Genomic DNA, 19,423 nt, shown 5'->3' on the forward strand with positions numbered 1-19,423 from the left:
CTGATCGATATCTGTCAGCCGCACCAAAGACGTAGCTCATACCAAGAAACCTGTCTGTTCCACTAAACATGATGAATATTTAGACACATTATTGTTATATTATGATATATATATTTGTCTTCTATAATTTGACATTGTTTGTATTACACTTACACAGTGATTCACGACTGCTGAAGTGATCAGACCACAAATGCTTTTTCTCATGCTAGTTGTAAGCTTGTGTTTGCTGTTTTGCTACTCACAATTTTCATTGCTGTTATCAGTTCTGTGAATTGTAGTTCGGTTGTTGTTAGTGAATAGAACAATAAACAACTACTCATAGAGTGTAGATAAATATTTTTGTCTTGTTATTGCTATTTTAATGCTATTTAATGTTATTTTTATTTGTTGCACAAACTATAGTCTTGTTGCTGTTGATGCATAAAACAATAAATGACTACTCACATTATTTAGATAAATAATATATATTTTGTAGGTTTTTTGAATCAGCGACTCAAAATTGTTTGATATTTTCGTTCAAATAGAAAGCAGATCTGTTACTTTGATGTTATTTGCACTCTTATAGGTAGTTATGATTCCTCCAATATATTTCTTCCTGCAATAATATTACTCTCAAATTGCTGCACTAACCTTACTACTAACACTAGACTGAACAAGTAATGCATGTCAACTATATTTTAGATTGTAGCAGTACACAAAAATAAATTTGACAGTAATCAATGCAAACAAAATAAAAAAGCATTAATGTATAACATAAACATAACTAGAACTTGAAGCAGTCAGCCAGAAGAGAGTTAAACTCCTGGTAAGCAGGAGTACACGGAGCCTATGATGCCGGAACTGACGGTCTAGAACATTCCACAGACGCTGTGATAGCAACCAGTTAGACCATCAATCTTGTAGACAAAATCACCTGCACTAGTGCACCGCTGGACTGTCAGGGGATACGCAGCCTCAAATGGGTACCTGTAGGTGCAACGCAAAGAACCTCAGTCTAACTGCAGGATTAGTCTTTGTACATTGGTTTAAATAAAACCTCAACTCGTGTGATAGACACCCTTATGACCAGTCAGCTAGAGCATGTTTGAATTGAAGTTTATTTTTAAACAATTTTGAATTTGCTTAAATTCAAACTTGAATCCGAATTAAATTTATTTAAATTTGAAGTTAGAAGTAAATTTGAATTGAGTTTGAAACATATTTATTTGCTAAGCATACCTGCATAAAAACTGTCTAGTAACATAGAGTAAGTGCAAAACAGGTTTTTTACTGAATGTTTCCAAATATAATCATTCATTAGTCTAATATAACTATAATATAATATAACTATAATATAATATTACTATAATATAACTATAATATCATATAACTATAATATAATATAACTATAATATAATATAACTATAATATAATATAACTATAATTGTGTAAAATATCCTGAGAGACCAGAAAAATAAAAAGACTAATTTAGATAAAAATACTTTCAAAATAATGATAGTAGCAAGGCTTTGGGTTGCCTCAGCTATTCTTGAGTTAGGTTGAGAGGTGTGGTCAGTCGTTCCATAATCAACTAAACTTGATCCTTTGTTTTTTTAAATTTTGGTGGTTGGACTATTGTTTATTCTGGTCGGTCTTGTTGATTGATGACACCAGCTCAAGGATGATTTACTTTAGGCCATTCTTTTAGTCTAGTTTTTCCAAGCAAACAACAGAAGTAGACATGACATACTTATTCACATGATTTGTAACGAAAAATTTGTTTATTTTGCTCTGCTCAAAATTATTAGTGTTGATGACAAAAAAAATTAATGGTTTTTGGACTACTTGTAGACAATCCATAACACATGAAATAAGCAATGGTTTGACAGCAATCTTTACTATAATAAGAGCCCTGTCCGTTCGTTCGTCTGTCTATCCGAAGACAGGCATGCACTGAGGGTTAGAAAAAAAGTTGCACTGCACGGGTATCGAATCCAGTTATTTAGATTTACAGCCAAGCATCTGCATCACTCAACCACCTTTCCACATTTAAGAATAATTGTGCACATAGTTATTACGCCTGCAGTACATTATATCTAATGGCACTGACTGCCAACATACGAGTGCTAATAAACAGAAAATGTGCAATCACTAAAATGTCAGCAAGCTAAAGTGAACTGATAAAAGCTGTCACACATCTAACATTATGGCTTTTATGCATTTAGGTTTTTATTCTCATTTTTTTATATGATTGGTTCAATAACATCAGCGACTCTCTCATTTTACTGGTTGACTGTTATTTACGGGTCAGTTTACTTAATAATGGCTAAATAGGATGACTAACTAGTAACTGTATGGCCTATTATTGAATACGAGTAAGTTCTTACCAGGAGCAGTCACCTGACCAGGAGCCATAGAGCTCTACCTGAAGGGTCTCTCCTACATCAGTCGGCATATCGGCATCTGTCCAGATTCCACCGTGACTTCCACAGGAGTAGGCAGGAGAACAGGAATCTCGAATTCGATTTCCACCATCGCCAGTAATTCTTCAGTAAAAACAGGAAAGGCAATTAGGTAACTTTTAAATGATAAAAATTGAATACAGTTTATTTTTATACAGTTCAGAGTAATTTCTTATCATAATAAAAAAATTAGTATTTACATAGTGGTAATGTAGTGATAACAGTAGTAGTAGTAGTAGTAGTAGTAGTAGTAGTAGTAGTAGTAGTAGTAGTAGTAGTAGTAATGGTAGTAGTAGTAGTAATAGTAGTAGGAGTAGTAGTAGTAACAGTAGGAGTAATAGTAGTAGTAGTTGAAGTAGTAGTAATATTAGTAGTAGTAACAGTAGTAGTAATAGTAGTAGTAGTAGTATTAGTAGTAGTATTAATAGTAGTGGTAGTAGTAGTGATAGTAGTAGTAATAGTAGTAGAAATAGTAGTAGTAGTAGTAATAGTAGTAGTAATAGTAGTAGTAGTAATAGTAGGAGTATTATTGGTAGTACTAATAGTAAGAGCTAGCTGAGTTAAACTTTCCTACATTGACTCAGTAGAGGATAGCCTGTCTTGACAAACTGTTGTTTTTGCGGAGTTGTCCCCCGTCGCGCGGGTGAGCCACACAACTTGTGTTGTTGCTCGCCCACTCGGCGGGGGACAACTCCGCAAAAACAACAGTTAGTCAAGACAGGCCAAGTAGAGGACAGCTGTGCCAGCTGTCAATAGCATGACTGTCAACCTGTACATGTAATAAATGTACTGCCATAAACTAATAGAGCTATTAACAAGACTTAGTAAGTTGTCAGATAACATCTGAGTCAGGTCATCAATTTTCTATTAACCGGTCTGAACTTGTTATTCTGCAATCACTCATCTCTCAATATTTTAAATAAACAAAGAATAGTTACAGCATTGAACTGCAGTTACTGAATTGAACTGCAGGTACTGTATTGAACTGCAGGTACTGTATTGAACTGCAGTTACTGAATTGAACTGCAGGTACTGTATTGAACTGCAGGTACTGTATTGAACTGCAGTTACAGTATTTAACTAAAATTAAATTGAATCACAGATACATTAAAATTGGATCTGTAATTAAACCAGACTCTACACATACATTAAAAGGTCATGAAGTTTGTTCTATATCCTACCTGAACCACTGTGTGTTGTCAAACAGGTAGGCATCGCAGTTGTACTCCCCGTCAGGCTGTATGTCTGACCCTTCATTATCTAGCCGCCATGATCCCGTCAGATTAACTGTATTGGGAGAGCTGCAGGGACCTAACAAGCATGCTGTTTTATCAACTGTTTATGGAACTGAGAGGTATTCATAATCAATGCTAAACACTAGAAATTCCCCTGTCATACAGCCCACGACCAAAGTGATATTGGAAAAAAGAAAGGGTACTGATGGTTGAGAAATGCAATATTAGCAGCCAAATGGCACTGCAGTGCAATAGAATAATTGCAATGGTAGCTGTAATGTACTGGCTGTGGGTGTTATTATGTACAACAAACAGCAATAATGAAAGGAAAGGATTATATGTTTATATCTCTCCCCTGCAATAGGAGAAATGCAATATTAGAAGTAAAATGCACTGATATTATTAGAATAACCAATATTATTAATATAGTAATACAGTAATAATATAAAACCAATGCACAATTTTTTTACATTTCAAAACGTCATAGCTAACAATATCAAGAAGTTGTGATATTTATATAGATTTTTAGAAAATCTATTTAACAAAACTGTTTAGAAAAAATAATAACAGTATCATACTGCCCATCATCGATGTTGTTAGTGTGACTATAACACTTCAATAGTCATCCAAACTTATAATTAAATATTGTAATAATCTCATAAGATTCGTTAGAAAAAAATATCATCGTCATTTCCTTTACTTTCACTGCGTTGGACATCAGTTAGAATACCAAAGTACTCAAAAGTGTCTAAAATGTCAGTTACTTTGAAATCGGGAAAAAAGAAACGATTATATTTCAGTACTTCTACATTAATTACAGAAACCTTGGGCAATTTGACAATGCTATAGACTGGTGAAATGTGCACGTTATTTTTTCGTGAATTGCACACGACTTAATGGTTTTATTCTCTGTCACTTGGCGTTTCAATTGCCAGTCTTAATTTTGATAAAAGTAAGGCTTGGCAAGTTTTAATAACGATTTTCAGCCAAATTAATCTGTTTATTTGTGTATAATCCGTTCAGATTGGTAAGTTTTAAAATACTGTCAACACTTTTCAAAGACTTGGTAATATATTTAAATAGGTTTATATCAGTTTTGTATCATTATTATACTTAAACGACTCCAGAAAAATGGTTAAATTTGTTGATGAGATTTCGTTACAAGGGTTTGCGACGTTGTTGATGAATAATTTTCGTGAGTTGTGTGCACATGCATTTATCATAGAACTCTTAAACATTTGCTCCGCTCATTTGGTCATGGGAATAGCTTTCTTTAATGCCCTTCAGATGAGCGTGAAAAATTTTGTAATGGATATTTTAATTACCCTATATCCATTAATCTGTGTGAGTAAAATATTATGCTATTATTATACAAATTGACTGTGAAGGAAAAAGGCAGCCATTTAATTTTGTTTGATAAGAGGCATCAGTGCAGTGCTTAACACTTGGACGCCTCTAGTATACAAATCAGCCCCTGGTACTAGACAGTATTTACAACTTTCCATTGGCTATAAAAGTTCTTAGAATAGCACATGCTCTTTTAAACCAAATACCGTTTTTTTCACATTTTCAAAGCAGTGATGCCCTAGAGGTAACTGAAGAGACATAATGATTGCTGTACACCGAGTCTGATAGTTGGTGAATATTTGTTATGAATGGAAAAACAAATAGTTTAGCGTAAAGCTCTTGTTGCTGCGGAGAAGAAGCTTTCTAGCTTTGTCTGTTATGGTTCTTCCTTACCAAGAACTTCAATCAGTGTGTCAATGGAAACGAAGGTTGTGGTCCCAGCCATTTTCAATTCTCAAAATTTCAAAATTAATAATCCAGTCAACTTAAAACTTTGGAGTTATACTGAGAACAGATTACGCACAAAGCAATAAAAATTCCATACTCTATGTAAACAGAAAGTGCAAAAAAAACTAAGTGATATTACCCAACAGGGTTTATGCAGGCAAAGAATCGGGTGAGAAACAAGTTCCCGAATTATCTTGGAACCAGGCTTCAAAGTGGTAACTGATTTATAGAATTTTATATATTTCTCAAAATTATGTAAATATCTACTGTTTTTACTGACTTCGCTATGTGAAAAAACAAGGAGCTTATCACTGGAGAATAAAGAATATGTGAGAATCGATTATACAACTAACACAGATACGTTGAAATGCTGGGTTCTTACCTTCAGGCAATGGATCCTCGGTTGTCTGCACATCAAAGCATTCTGAGAAGAGCTCAGAAACAACTCTTCTTAAGATGCCTGCCAGATCCTGATCGATTTCTCGCTTGCTCCGAAGGCCTTCATGAATAAATTTTACACGTTCATTTTAATTAGAAATACTGCCATACAACAATTTCAATGCCTAAACACTTTTGGATAAAAGTTTAATATAAACTACTATTACTACTACTATTACTACTACTATTACTATTACTACTATTACTATCACTACCGCTACTACTACTACTACTAGTACTACTACTATTACTGCTACTATTACTACTATTACTGCTACTATTACTATGATTACTACTACTACTACTAATACTATTACTATTACTACTGCTGTTACTACTACTACCACTACTACTACTACTATTACTGCTACTATTACTACTATTACTGCTACTATTACTATGATTACTACTACTGCTAATACTATTACTACTACTATTACTACTACTACTATTACTACTACTACTATTACTGTTACTATTACTATAATTACTATTATTACTACTGCTACTACTATTACTACTACTATTACTCCTACTACTATTATTCACTACTGCTATTACCACAACTATTATTACTGCTACTACTGCTACTGTTACTACTAATACTACTACTGCTACTCCTACCACCATTATTACGGCTACTATTACTAAAACTACTGTTAATACCACAACTGGTACTGATACTAACACTGTTACTGTTGCTATTGGTGTTACTAAGTACTATTACTACTACTACTTCCATGAGCTCACTTACTTGTGCTAGAGGAATGCAAACCCGAGATTGCTTTCATGATTTTGGCAACACCTGCCTCTCTCCTATCTCGAAGAGCACCTTGCATAGACAAGTTCACTGCAACAAACACAGCTGCTGAGTTCCTTTTTAAAAGCAATTCTTATATTATCGGTAACTTTCTACAAATTGTTGTACGTAGTTCATAGGAAATAGTGGACACCATACTCACTTCAACGCCTTATTTTACCAATTATGTTATTCAGAAACTTGAAAAAAAGATTTCGGACTCACCTGCCCCAAGCAGTACCAAAACAGTTACTAGATTGGTAAAGGTGTTCATGTTGATGGGTGAAGATCAAACCAGTAGTGACAAAGCAAAGATGACATGCTGCTTTTATACTAATTTGCATGCTTGAATTTTGGCAGCTGGCATGACGCTTGCTCAATTCTGCTGGCTGACTGGAGCGTTGCGTAACTGTGAGTGACAAGAAATGTTTGTTATGTGAAATTCTGGCTTTTCGCATTAGACCCAACAGAATAAGGAAAACATGTAGAGACTAAAGACTGGTTAATTGTGCATATAATATGTACATATATTATTAAACAATGTCTAAGTTTTGTTGTACAGCTGTCGATTAATCATATCTGACCCGATATTAAGCCTTAAATTACCGCAGGCTGTTGAGAATGAGCCCCATCACCGTACCTTTCTTTGTAATTTAATCATAGTAGAACAAGAACTACAGTAGGTAGAGTCTTTGTAAGTTACTTTGTTTAATGTGAATCAAAGAATTAGGTTAATTATGTAGTGCAGAGTTGTCTCCCCAACAAAATAATTGGTGTAGACAATTACTTGTGTGTCAACTCTAGTAATAGATTGCGAGAAGCCTACAACATGGTTTGAAAAATAATACGGCTCATGTAACTTGGATACTTGACAAGTACTGAATCTGAGCTAAGTCGCGAGTTCAGAATTCAATATAATAACAGGACTATGTGACTGGCCACATATATACACATAAATATACATGTACATATATACTGACATATACATGTGCATATACATGTGCATATACATATACGGATTAGCCAAAGACTAATAATGGATTTCGACTGAGGTTCTTTGCGTTGCAGCCACAGGTACTCATAGGAGGCTGCATATCCCCTGACAGTCCAGCGGTGCAGTAGCGCAAATGACTTTGTCTACAAGACTGATGGTCTGACTGGTTGCTATCACAGTGTCTGTGGAATGTTCTAGACTGTCAGTTCCGACATCATAGGCTCCGTGTACTCCTGCTTACCACGAGTTTAACTCTCTTCTGGCTGACTGCTTCAAGTTCTAGTTATGTGTATGTTATACATGAATGCTTCTTTGCTTTGTTTGCATTGATTACTGTCAAATTTATTTTTGTGTACCGCTACAATCTAAAATATAGTTTACATGCATTACTTGTTCAGTCTAGTGTTAGTAGTAAGGTTAGTGCAACAATTTGAGAATAATATTATTGCACGAAAAAACTGATTGGAGGAATCATAAACTCCTATAAGAGTGCAACTAACATCAGAGCAACAAGTCTAATTTCTGTTTGAACGAAAAGCTCAAACAATTCTGATTCGCGGATTTAAAAAAATTCACAAATGTATATTATTTATCTAAATAGTGTGAGTAGTCATTTATTGTTTTAAGTATTAACAGCAACTAAGCTATAATATATAAACTTTTAAATAGCATTAAAAATAACATCAAAATGCATGTGCATTGAGTACATATACGTACATGTATACATGTACATTTACGCATACGTACACGAATACGTACACGTACACGCATACATATGCATATTTAATTGTAAATATTAGAAATAAATCCTGCAAATAAATGAATAATTGAGAGAGATGTAATAATAAAAATATTATGGTATTATTAAAATATAAATTTTTATTTTTGTAAAATTTTTATTTTTTAATAATTGTTATACAAATAATCTATTATTTTTACAACAGGTTTTCAGATTAACTTGTTCATCAGTTCTCCTGTTTCTTAGCGTACTTATGTCTCTCATATTTTCCCAATGGCTCCTATTTATAAATTTAAAATATATGTGATTTTTTCACAGTTTTAGAATTTAAATCAGCAACTGATAAATTATGAGGTTTTTAGAATAAGAATATGAAATCCTCTCTCCCTCTCTCTCTCCCTCTCTCCCTCTCCCTCTCCCCCCTCTCCCTCTCCCCCTCTCCCTCTCCCTCTCCCTCTCCCCCTTTCCCTCTCCCTCTCCCCTCCCCCTCTCCCTCTCTCTCTCTCCCTCTCCCTCTCCCTCTCCCTCTCCCTCTCCCTCTCCCTCTCCCTCTCCCTCTCCCTCTCCCTCTCCCTCTCCCTCTCCCTCTCCCTCCCTCTCCCTCTCTCCCTCTCCCTTTCCCTTTCTCCCTCTCTCCCTCTCTCCCTCTCTCCCTCTCCCTCTCTCTCTCTCTCTCCCTCCCTCCCTCCCTCCCTCTCTCTCTCCCTCTCCCTCTCCCTCTCCCTCTCCCTCTCCCTCTCTCTCTCCCTCTCTCTCTCTCTCTCAAAATAAGATAAAAAAGAGATAATTAAAAACCTAGAAAGTTAGAAAAGCGAGTTGTGTTTTACAATTGATTTTATCGATTTAATACCCTTTATTTGCTTAAATAAATCTAGACTTCTATTAATGTTTTTCAACTCATCTACTGAGCTACACATTGATCTACTACCGCTATCTCTGGTGTTCAGGCTACAGCACTCACTGTAAAGGTAATCACAGGAGTCTTCACAGTTATGATGATAGTAGGCGTTAAAACTGAACTTACACAAAATCTTTGGTAGATTTTGTTAGAAAGTTTTGAGATTGTTCAATTATTTGTGATTGTTTTTGATGTTTGAGGTGATTTGACTGCCAGATTGTTTTAAAATTAAAATTGACAAAACTAAAATGCTCAGAAGAAAATTAAGTATGAAATGTTGTCGCCAGTTGTTGTCATTGTGATAGTTGATAATGGCTATCGCCCATTAAAGTTGCAGCGGTACGCGTCTCTGTTCTTTCAGTCTCTTTGCAACTATAGACATCATAAAAGCACTTTCGCTTGATCTGAGTGAAAGTGCGTTTATTTTAACTGACTCATGACCGACACAGACTCATGATAGAAAAGTACCAATAATCTCTGATAAAATCTACTAACATTTTCTGCAAGTTCATTTTTAAGATTCTGACAAACACTTCACTAAGGAAAGCAGATGTCTTTAATACCACCACTGAAACAAACAGCGCATGAGGATTTAAAATTCTTTATTCATATTTTAGCGAAGAGCAATTCCAACATAGCTACAACTAATGCTCAGTTGAATGCGTGAACTAATGAGAATCTGAATGTTTGCAGACGCCAGACCAATATAATCATTTCTTAGCTGTAAACCATATTAAACCTTTTCCACCATTGTCTATTGTATAGTATTTCTCGGACCTAAAAAAATACAGTTTTTTATTTAAAACTGTTTTAGACAAATTAAAACTTAAACAATTTAAAATATCAATTTAAATAATTTAGAAATTGCGTACAACGTTAGAAAGGTCACAGTTATCTGCTAGAGCTCGTGGTGACCACCAAGGGTCGATTCTTGGTTTTCAATATACTGTACATGTATATTCACCATCTGGTACAGCTTACAAACTAACTAGTACCAATTCTATGTCCATGATACAAAGTTTTTTTAATGAATTAGACATTAAAAAAGATATTGAGGTAATCAATCATGAGCTGAAAATATTAGAAAACTGATGCAATGAAACAAAGTAATTATAAAAATGGACAAAACAACTTCTATAATCATAAAAAACTACCAAAACAAAAAATATTTGGGCAAATTTACTAATCATTCAACTCAAGCCATAAACAAATTGACCAATCAAATTTGTACGGGTATATTTAAAAGGTAATATATCTTTAGGCGCTCATGTAAATTTTATGAGCAAACAGTTGTGATCTATATCTAGTTTAATTGCTATGAATGTTCCAAAATTTTACTAAAAATTTTTTTACAACTTATATATTTTTTTACAATTTTCTACCTTTTATTAGCTCAAAAAACACAGACAAAGTTTATATATCATAGATAAAAACACAAGTGCCATTTTCAATAAAAAATTTGCTTCCTTATCGAAACCCTTTGGTTCAGTTTCCAGTTCTACCAGTTCTGTAGAGAAGTTATATTTACTAGAACATTCCTTTATTACACACTTAAATTGGTATAATTTAGATTTTACTAATAAGCACATACACGATATAAAAAGATTGTCAAAGACTGTTTTAAAGTTTTTTAACTTTCAAATTTTATGCTACTCATTCCGTAGCAGCTTACCACAAAATTTACCTGAGATCAAAATGGTTAATACTTTTCAAACTTACTTTAAAAGATACTTGTTGAGTGGTTAGCATATTTCTATGCAGTACTTTTGGCAAGTGGCCAACTCTAAAAACAAAGATAAACTAACAAAAGAATATTTTACTAGACACTCTCACTCACTTGTCTGTCAACTTAGAGACTATTGGCTCAATTAACTCCTGAGCTATCGGGTACCTGAATCTCATAGTCAGTCACAGAAGTTTACAAATGCTGCTTATAGCATTGTCATAACTATCTTTTTTTTAATGTTTTCTTTCAATATGTTATGCCAAACATGCAGACATGCACACGAAGTGAGGCTGAGTATAGACCATAGCCATTCATGTACTATAATGTGATTATAAAGTTCTTTGAACTTTAGAAGTTATTTATCATGCGTGTGTGTATATTTGTATTTAGAGTACTTCCCAAAGTACAACGGTGGTTAGATCTTTGTTGACTGTGACTTTATTTCCAACCGACCGTGAAACCTGAAAGGTTTTTAAAAAACAAATTGATTCACAATCTTTAAAGCAAAATTGCTGTCTGAATCAGAAAATGTTACGTAAATTACGTGATATCAAATGTTATAACCAAAAATATGAGATAAAAGACAAGTAAACACAAAACATACCTCTGCCATACTCCAGAATATACATATAAGTTTCTTGTCCGTAATATCGTTAGAATAATGTTTGTTTGTCAATGGCACACACGCAACTGACTTGATCGAGCCAGGTGTCAGACAGTCTTTTGTGTAGTTCTTTCAAAATAATGTCTGATGACAGTTTATAGGTGAAATGAGTAAAAAATGTTTATTGAACGACCACCATGGCAAGTGTAAAGGCTTGGAAAACTCATTAAATGTTTGGCGACTCGTGAGAAAAGGCAGCTGTTTTATTGTCTTTGTAAACAGGTCAATCAAGTTGTTCTACAGTCATTTTTTATGGCAAGCGATAATAAGTGCTGTACGTATACATCTTAAGAACTGGTTTATTTTTGTAGATTTCGTGCTTTTGCAAACTTTACACTCTCCCACCTAAATTTTTCTAAAAAATTTACTAGTTCTATCTGAAGTTAACAAATCTAAATCTAGTATAATGTAATTGTACTGAGTGTATTCGTGTATACCTAAATTATTGATATTTGGTACTACTATGATAATATTTATGCAGGAAGAGAATAACATACGTTTGGTTAAGAACACTGCACGTTAGTACTTGGAGTTTATGCTAACCAATAGCAGTAGTTTCTGTATGGGTCTGTAAAGCATGTTAGGTTCCCCTTTCCGCTTGCCGGAACGCGTTATCTGTTCTGGGTTTGAGATTCTGACAGTAGCGGATCTGACCAACCCATCTCTACCTGTATTCACGGAGTCGACGGCTCCCACCTTCCACTGACTACGCCAAGTGTTTTCATCAACAACTGCGACAACGTCTCCCACCTTAAGGTTTTGGCATGGGTTTCTCCATTTTTGTCGGGTCTCTACCTTTGTCAGGTAGTCCTGCCAGTGGCGCCAGAACTCATCGGCGAAACGTTGCGTCTTTTCAAACATGTTTTTTCCGTATACCTCGCCGTCTGGCACTTCACCTATCTCCTGATGTGTAGGTACTGACACAGGCTTCATGGTGATCAGATGATGTGGGGTTATAACTCCTTCATCGGGATTGTTCAGATTTGAACAGGTCAGTGGTTTCCCATTGATTATGCTGCAGATTTCGTACATGGCGGTCCGTAGTCCGGTGGTGTCCATCCTCGCGGAAAACCTGCCTTTCATTTGGTTGAATACATTCCTAATCATTCTTATTCCCCGTTCCCATACGCCGCCCTGGTGGCTAGCACCGGGAGTGTTTGTCTTGAAAGTTATTCTTGATTGAAGCATAGTCTTAGAACCCATGAAATTGGTTCCGTTATCGGAGAAAATTGTAACTACAGGCCCTCGTATGCTTTCAAGACACCTTAGCGCTTGTAGGAAACTCTCTGTGGATAAGTCACTTACGACTTCGATGTGGATCGCTCTGGAATACATACAGGTGAAGATGATACACCAGCGTTTCATCTCCTTCCTGCCTTCTTTGACGAGGAAGTGTCCAAATGTATCTACCCCTACATGGGTGAATGGAGGGCTATGTTCCACTCTTTCTTTGGGTAAGGATCCCATCTGTTGACGCAAGGGGGCACCTCTTAGGCGTTTGCAGCCTACGCAGGTTCTGAGTAATAATTTGATGAGGCCTTATGCACCTATAATGTAGAAACCCGATTGTCTGATTGCAGACTGTGTAAAGATCCTCCCTTGATGGTGGACCTTCTCGTGGAAGTGTCTGATCAGTACTGTGGCTAGGTGACTGCGCTTATGTATGATTGCGGGTCGTAGCTCTTTGTCTGTGAGAATAGTTGAGGATTTTGCTCTACTGCCTATCCTTAGGATTCCTAGATCGTCTAAGTATGGTGACAGCTGTCTGAGACAACTTCCCTTGCTTACCTTTCCGTGTGCTTGGATGTCCAGTATTTCTGAATGGAAGTACTTTTGTTGATCAAGCCTGATGAGAAGAGCCTCTGCATCTTGAGAATGTTCTCTAGACATTTTTTCAAGTTTCCAGATTGGCTTCAGCTTGTCCTTGGCTCGTTTAGCGACTGCACGTAGTTGTGCTGTTGCCCTGATGAGATTGTCCCACTTTGAGAAGTTTTCGACTTTGATGGGGTAGGTAACCTGGTTCATATCTACCCTAATAGTTTTCCTCAGTTCTGGATCTGATGCAGGAACATTGAAGCGCGTAGGTTGATTGAGCAAGATGTCGTCAAGATTTTCCTTCCATAGGAAGTCTGAACCTGAAAACCAGTGAGAGTTTGTCAGTTGATGTATGGTTGCGCCTCTGGAGGCCATATCAGCTGGATTGACTATTCCAGGAACGTGGTTCCATTGTGCCGGCTTTGTTCTGTGTCTAATTTGGGCTGCTCTGTTTGCTACAAATGGAGAAAATCTTGATGTTTCATTTCTGATATAGCCCAGTACGATCATGCTGTCTGTCCAGAAGAACACTCCGTCTATTGGCATCCTCAGTTCCTCATGCAGTTTCCCTTGGAGCTTGGTAGCTAGCACCGCACCTTGAAGCTCCATACGAGGTATGGTCGTTCGGTTCAGGGGGGCCACTCTAGCCTTTGAGAGGACAAGTGCGCAGTGGATGCGATCTGTGGTATCGATAAGACGGATGTATGAACATGCGCCATAACCATCTTCACTCGCGTCCGCAAAGTGATGAAGTTCGGCTCGTTTGATAGTTCCAAAATCCTTTGGCTTTATGCAGCGGTCAACTCTAATATCATGAATAGTGGCGAGTTGTCGCGTCCAGGCTTCCCATGACGAAGTAGTATCTAGATCGATCTGTTCATCCCAGTCAAGTCCTTTGCGACAGACATCTTGTAGCACATTCTTTCCCATTAGGGTAAAGGGTGAAACCAGACCAATCGGATCATATACCTGGGCTACGGTTGAGAGAATACCGCGTCTTGAGAGTGGTCTTGCGTCGATATTGCTGGTGAAGCAGAGCTGGTCACTCTGTAGACACCAACTAACTCCAAGTGTTCTTTGTGTCGGCATGATGCTGTTGAATGAGATAGCTTCCGTCTCTTTCTCGGATTCTGGCAAATCGGCAAGAGCTGCGGGCTCATTACTGACATACTTGTGTAGGCGAAGGTTGCCTTTAGAGCAAATTTCCCTCGCTGAATTCACCAGGTCTTTGGCAGTTCTGATGTCATCCACGCTGAATATTCCGTCGTCCACGTAAAAGTTGTCTTTGAGGAATTCTGCCGCAATTTTAGATATTTCTATGTTGTCTTCAGCCAGACGCCTCAGACCAAAGGTGGCTACCCCAGGCGAAGAGGTTGCGCCAAATATATGGACTCTCATGCGAAAGGTTTTCACTGTTGATAAGTCATCGCTATACCATACGAATCTTAGGAAGTTCCTATGATTTTGACTTACCCGAAAATTATAAAACATGGATTCTACATCACACGTTACTGCGACCTTCCCTGTGCGAAATCTGCATAAGATACCAAGTAAGTCATTGAGCTGATCTGGGCCAGTGAGAAGGTGATGGTTGAGGCATGTGTTGGCGTATTTTGCACTCCCGTCGAAGACCACACGTAATTTCCTTTTCTTTGGATGAAGCACTCCAAAGTGTGATATATACCAGCACTTACCATCTTCTCTTACCATCTCTGAGACTGGGACTTCCTCCGCAAATCCCTTTTCGAATAGTGTGTTCATAAATTTTCGATAGTCTGCTTCATATGCTGAGTCCTTCAAGAGTTTGTTTTTGAGCAGTCCGAGTCTCTGCTCTGCTTGATGCCTGTTGTTTGGCAGTATTGGCGTTGATGATGACTTGAAGGGCAGAGGCATGACGTAGCTCCCGTCCGGATCTTGGTGAATTCCTTCGTCAAGGATTTTAAGAAATTGCATGTCTTGTTGTGACAGGGGCTTACCTCCAGGGTCTTCAAAGTCTTGTTCCACTATGGGAAAGAGTGTGGCGTCCGTCTTAAAACTTGTTGCCAGTTTGGTTTTGAGTTTACCCCCGCATAGTGTCCATCCAAACATCGTCTTACAAGCTGATGTCTCCCCAGCTTCTCATCTTTTTGTCAGGAGTGGTGTGATGATTTCTGGACTATCTTTACCTATCATCAGTCCGATCGGGATGTCCAGCTTTGGTGAGAGATGCCTTGCAAGGGATCTTAAATGTGGTATCTTGCGGCACTTCTCATCTGTCGGTATGTTGTCTGAGTGGCACTTTATTTCTGGTCGTTCAACTGCGTCAATTGTTGAGATTTCATCGGTTAGGTATCCTCTGATTTGCAGTTTTTCATACCTCAATGTGGATGATCGGCTTATGGCGTTCATGGTTTCTAGGTTTAGGGTGTCGGGGATGCCACTTGCTCCAATCTCCATTGCGGTTTGCTTGTCAATGAAGGTGATGTCGGACAATGTATCGAGGAGGGCATACACTAGTTTTTCATTGTTTCCAGCGGATACGTATACTGGTACCATCATACTGAAGCTAGATTGTCCGTAGACTCCAGTTGAATTGCATGTCTTAGTTTTTGTTTGTTCTTTGCCTTGGTTGCTGGTAGTAGGTTGTTGGCTGGAATTTCGTTGTGAGTCCGATTTTTCTGTGGGCTTCCAGTCGGGATCATGTAACATAGTCGGGTGCATTCTATGGCAGTTAGAACATGTCTGCTTGCGGTTACAGATGCTTGATCTATGTTTACCGTTCAGACAAGAGAAGCACAATCCCTTCTTGTGTACAAAGTCTTTTCTTTCCTTTAGTGATTTCTCGGCCAGTTTTCTGCAATCCCTTGTGTAGTGTCCTTTGTCGTTGCCGTTGCAGAAGTAGCAAAATGGTTCTCTTCTTGTTCGTTCAGTTTGGTATGATGCAGCCCTTCTGTTTGTCCTCTCTTCATATCTGCCCTTACTTTTAGGCTGATCATGCTTTTGATCCTTACTCTGTGATGCCATGATGTTGCTCATGTAGCAGTCCGCTTGCTCGAGAACAAACTCTGTGAAATCAGAAAATGACAAATTTCCTGTCCTCATTCGCTTAGCTCTACATACTCTCTGCGTCCAAGAGAACTTGGCACTGTCGGGTAGCTTTTGGCAAATGCGTTCGTTGTATAGCTCAGTGTTGAGGATCTGTAGGCCTTCTGTGGAGCTCATGCTTCTTCTGACTTGATCCAAGAAGTCGCCGAACTCTCTCATCTTCTTTCCGTCTCCGGAGCGTATGTTTGGCCAGTTTTCCAGCTTCTTCAACAGTATCCTTGCGATGCCGCCTTCCATACTGTATCGATCTCGCAGTTTTTCACGAGCTTCCTGATAGGAGTTATCGCTACTGTATGTCAATAAACCGATTATGGCCTTTTTTGCTTCGCCTGCAACAAATTTCTTCAGGTATCGCAGGGCCTCCCTGTCTGTTAGTCCTTCCTCGAAAACGAAGGTATCCATATCTACCTCCCAATCTGCAAATTCGAGGGTATCGCCAGAAAAGATTCTCGGTTCAACGGACTTCCTGTTTGGCTTCGACACACTAGCTGTCAATGAGTTCATTTTGGCATTGAACGATTCTGCTAGGTTGTCGGTGAAGGCTTTGAGGATGTGGCGGGTGCCAATTCCAACTTGCGGTTCCTCAGTTTGTGGTTGTTCGGCTTGTGGTTGTTGGGCTTGTGATTGCTCAGCTTGTGGTTGTTGAGCTTGTGGTTGTTGAGCTTGTGGTTGTTGAGCTTGTGGTTGCTCGGCTTGTGGTTGCTCGGCTTGTGGTTGTTGAGCTTGTGGTTGTTGAGCTTGTGGTTGCTCGGCTTGCGCTACCCTCAGGTTGATGCTATCGATTGCACTTGGTGCTGAGGACGATTCGTATCTGTCTGTGTTTGGAGTTGAAGATGCTGTAGCCCTGATACTTGGACTGCTCAAACGATTTACCCTTACTGATGATGATTCCATCCTTCTCAGGAGATTTTGTCTTTTCACTGTGTAAGCTCGCATTTCTTCTTCCATTCTCCTTTTAGCATCTTCGAGTGCCTTCTCTTCAGCTAGGATTTCACTCTCTTCTTGGCACTGTTCCTGGATCTGGGTTTTGAATGACTTGACATCCGCTTGAAATTCATTTAAGAGTTGTTCATGGGTGGGGTTCTTCTCATTTTCATTTGTTTCAATAATTTTATTATATAAATTGCCTATATCTTTGACTTTCAAATCAAGGTTGTGAACAAAGGCATCAACAGCAGGTATATCAATGACATGGGTGGCATTTTCAACAGCTTGTGTGAACTTGTCTAGGAAATCTATCATACTCTCAGACTGTCTACTTATTTCATTGATAAAATCACTGCCTAGTTGTAAAATAGTGCGCTCAGTCAGTTTTTGACTCCTTGCGAGCGCTCGTTGTGTTCTAGGGTTGTTTGATTCAGTTACCTCATCTAACTGTAGCTGCTCTTCCTCTACTCTACTTTCGCTCAAATCGGAATTTGAATTTAGCTCAAGGCTTTCGCTTTCCATGATGACCAATTTAAATCACTGATAATTACTATTAATTTTGTTTAGGCCTTTTTACCCTTATTGTTGCTACAATCTTAATATGAGTACAATTATTTAAACCACTAAAGCTGTCTGGCTAAATTGGCTCGATCGCGGTTCAGTTTTACAACACAGTTTGATTTTTAAACAAAATTATGATAACAACTGTTTGCAAAAGAAAAAATCCAAAATGTGTGACAACTCCAAATTTACTTTACTATAATAGTGTTTATAGCGCACACTAGGTTGAGCAAGGAAATGTCAGTTAGATTGAGTAAGCAAACCTTTCAACACAGTACGTATACTTAGCTGACTGATGCAATGTGATGACTTCCTCGTTGCTGACTATCTGATATGCGGCTTGATGGCTAATAGGTACGCTTTTGCTTGGCTTGTTATTTGTGAACAGTGACGAGCAATGTTTGTTGTGTGGGTTAGTCTTTCTAAGCGACAGGCTTTCGACCTCGAAGTGTTATGATGTCTTGCAGTGCTGATGATTAACGTGAGTGAAGTATTGCGTAACCAAATCTATATCAACTGTCTGTTCCTTATCCTTGATTTGTTGACAGATGATGTCCGTATTTATAACGCAAACTCGGTTCGTCGATTGTCACCAGTTGTGTAGCAAAACACAATCTTCAGACTTCGAGACGTTTTGTTTGAGGCTTAGTATTGAATTCAATAACTTCCGTGGCTTTAGATGAGGGTTATCGTCCATAAATAGCACTTAGGCTCCGTATTTCGATAACTTCCGTGATGAGTTTCTATGAAGGTTATTGACCGTAGATTAGCACTTAGGCTCCGTAGAATTGTATGATGTGAACACCTCAGTATGTTGTATGCTTAAGGTTTCACTATAAAGTTCTTTGAACTTTAGAAGTTATTTATCATGCGTGTGTGTATATTTGTATTTAGAGTACTTCCCAAAGTACAACGGTGGTTAGATCTTTGTTGACTGTGACTTTATTTCCAACCGACCGTGAAACCTGAAAGGTTTTTAAAAAACAAATTGATTCACAATCTTTAAAGCAAAATTGCTGTCTGAATCAGAAAATGTTACGTAAATTATGTGATATCAAATGTTATAACCAAAAATATTAGATAAAAGACAAGTAAACACAAAACATACCTCTGCCATACTCCAGAATATACATATAAGTTTCTTGTCCGTAATATCGTTAGAATAATGTTTGTTTGTCAATGGCACACACGCAACTGACTTGATCGAGCCAGGTGTCAGACAGTCTTTTGTGTAGTTCTTTCGAAATAATGTCTGATGACAGTTTATAGGTGAAATGAGTAAAAAATGTTTATTGAACGACCACCATG

General features: G+C 37.7%; 2 protein-coding genes across 2 annotated transcripts; both read right to left on the minus strand.

Moving 5' to 3' along the window:
• Window positions 1-581: 581 nt before the first annotated feature.
• LOC137387860 (oncoprotein-induced transcript 3 protein-like) lies at window positions 582-6,993 on the minus strand. Its single transcript, XM_068074375.1, has 6 exons — window positions 6,933-6,993; window positions 6,663-6,758; window positions 5,853-5,969; window positions 3,623-3,752; window positions 2,367-2,525; window positions 582-966 (listed from the first exon to the last, which is right to left on the minus strand). The coding sequence occupies exons 1-6, from the start codon at window positions 6,979-6,981 to the stop codon at window positions 849-851; spliced, it is 669 nt and encodes a 222-aa protein (XP_067930476.1). The 5' UTR covers window positions 6,982-6,993; the 3' UTR covers window positions 582-848.
• Window positions 6,994-12,247: 5,254 nt separating this feature from the next.
• LOC137387984 (uncharacterized) lies at window positions 12,248-17,869 on the minus strand. The gene is given in 5 exon segments (XM_068074501.1): window positions 12,248-12,791; window positions 13,521-14,329; window positions 14,450-14,868; window positions 15,238-17,209; window positions 17,390-17,869. Coding segments are annotated over 5 exon segments (4,224 nt in total).
• Between the last annotated feature and the right edge of the window lie 1,554 nt (window positions 17,870-19,423).

The sequence above is a fragment of the Watersipora subatra genome, chromosome 2 (genome assembly GCF_963576615.1).
Source record: "Watersipora subatra chromosome 2, tzWatSuba1.1, whole genome shotgun sequence".
In the NCBI taxonomy this organism is placed as follows: domain Eukaryota; kingdom Metazoa; phylum Bryozoa; class Gymnolaemata; order Cheilostomatida; family Watersiporidae; genus Watersipora; species Watersipora subatra.

Excerpts from the sequence above, each read along its gene's own strand:
- LOC137387860 (XM_068074375.1), bottom strand. The coding sequence starts at position 6,981 with ATGAACACCTTTACCAATCTAGTAACTGTTTTGGTACTGCTTGGGGCA. Across the intron at positions 6,759-6,932 it reads TTTGGTACTGCTTGGGGCAG|TGAACTTGTCTATGCAAGGT; the intron begins GTGAGTCCGAAA and ends TGTTTGTTGCAG. Across the intron at positions 2,526-3,622 it reads GACAACACACAGTGGTTCAG|AATTACTGGCGATGGTGGAA; the intron begins GTAGGATATAGA and ends TTTTTACTGAAG.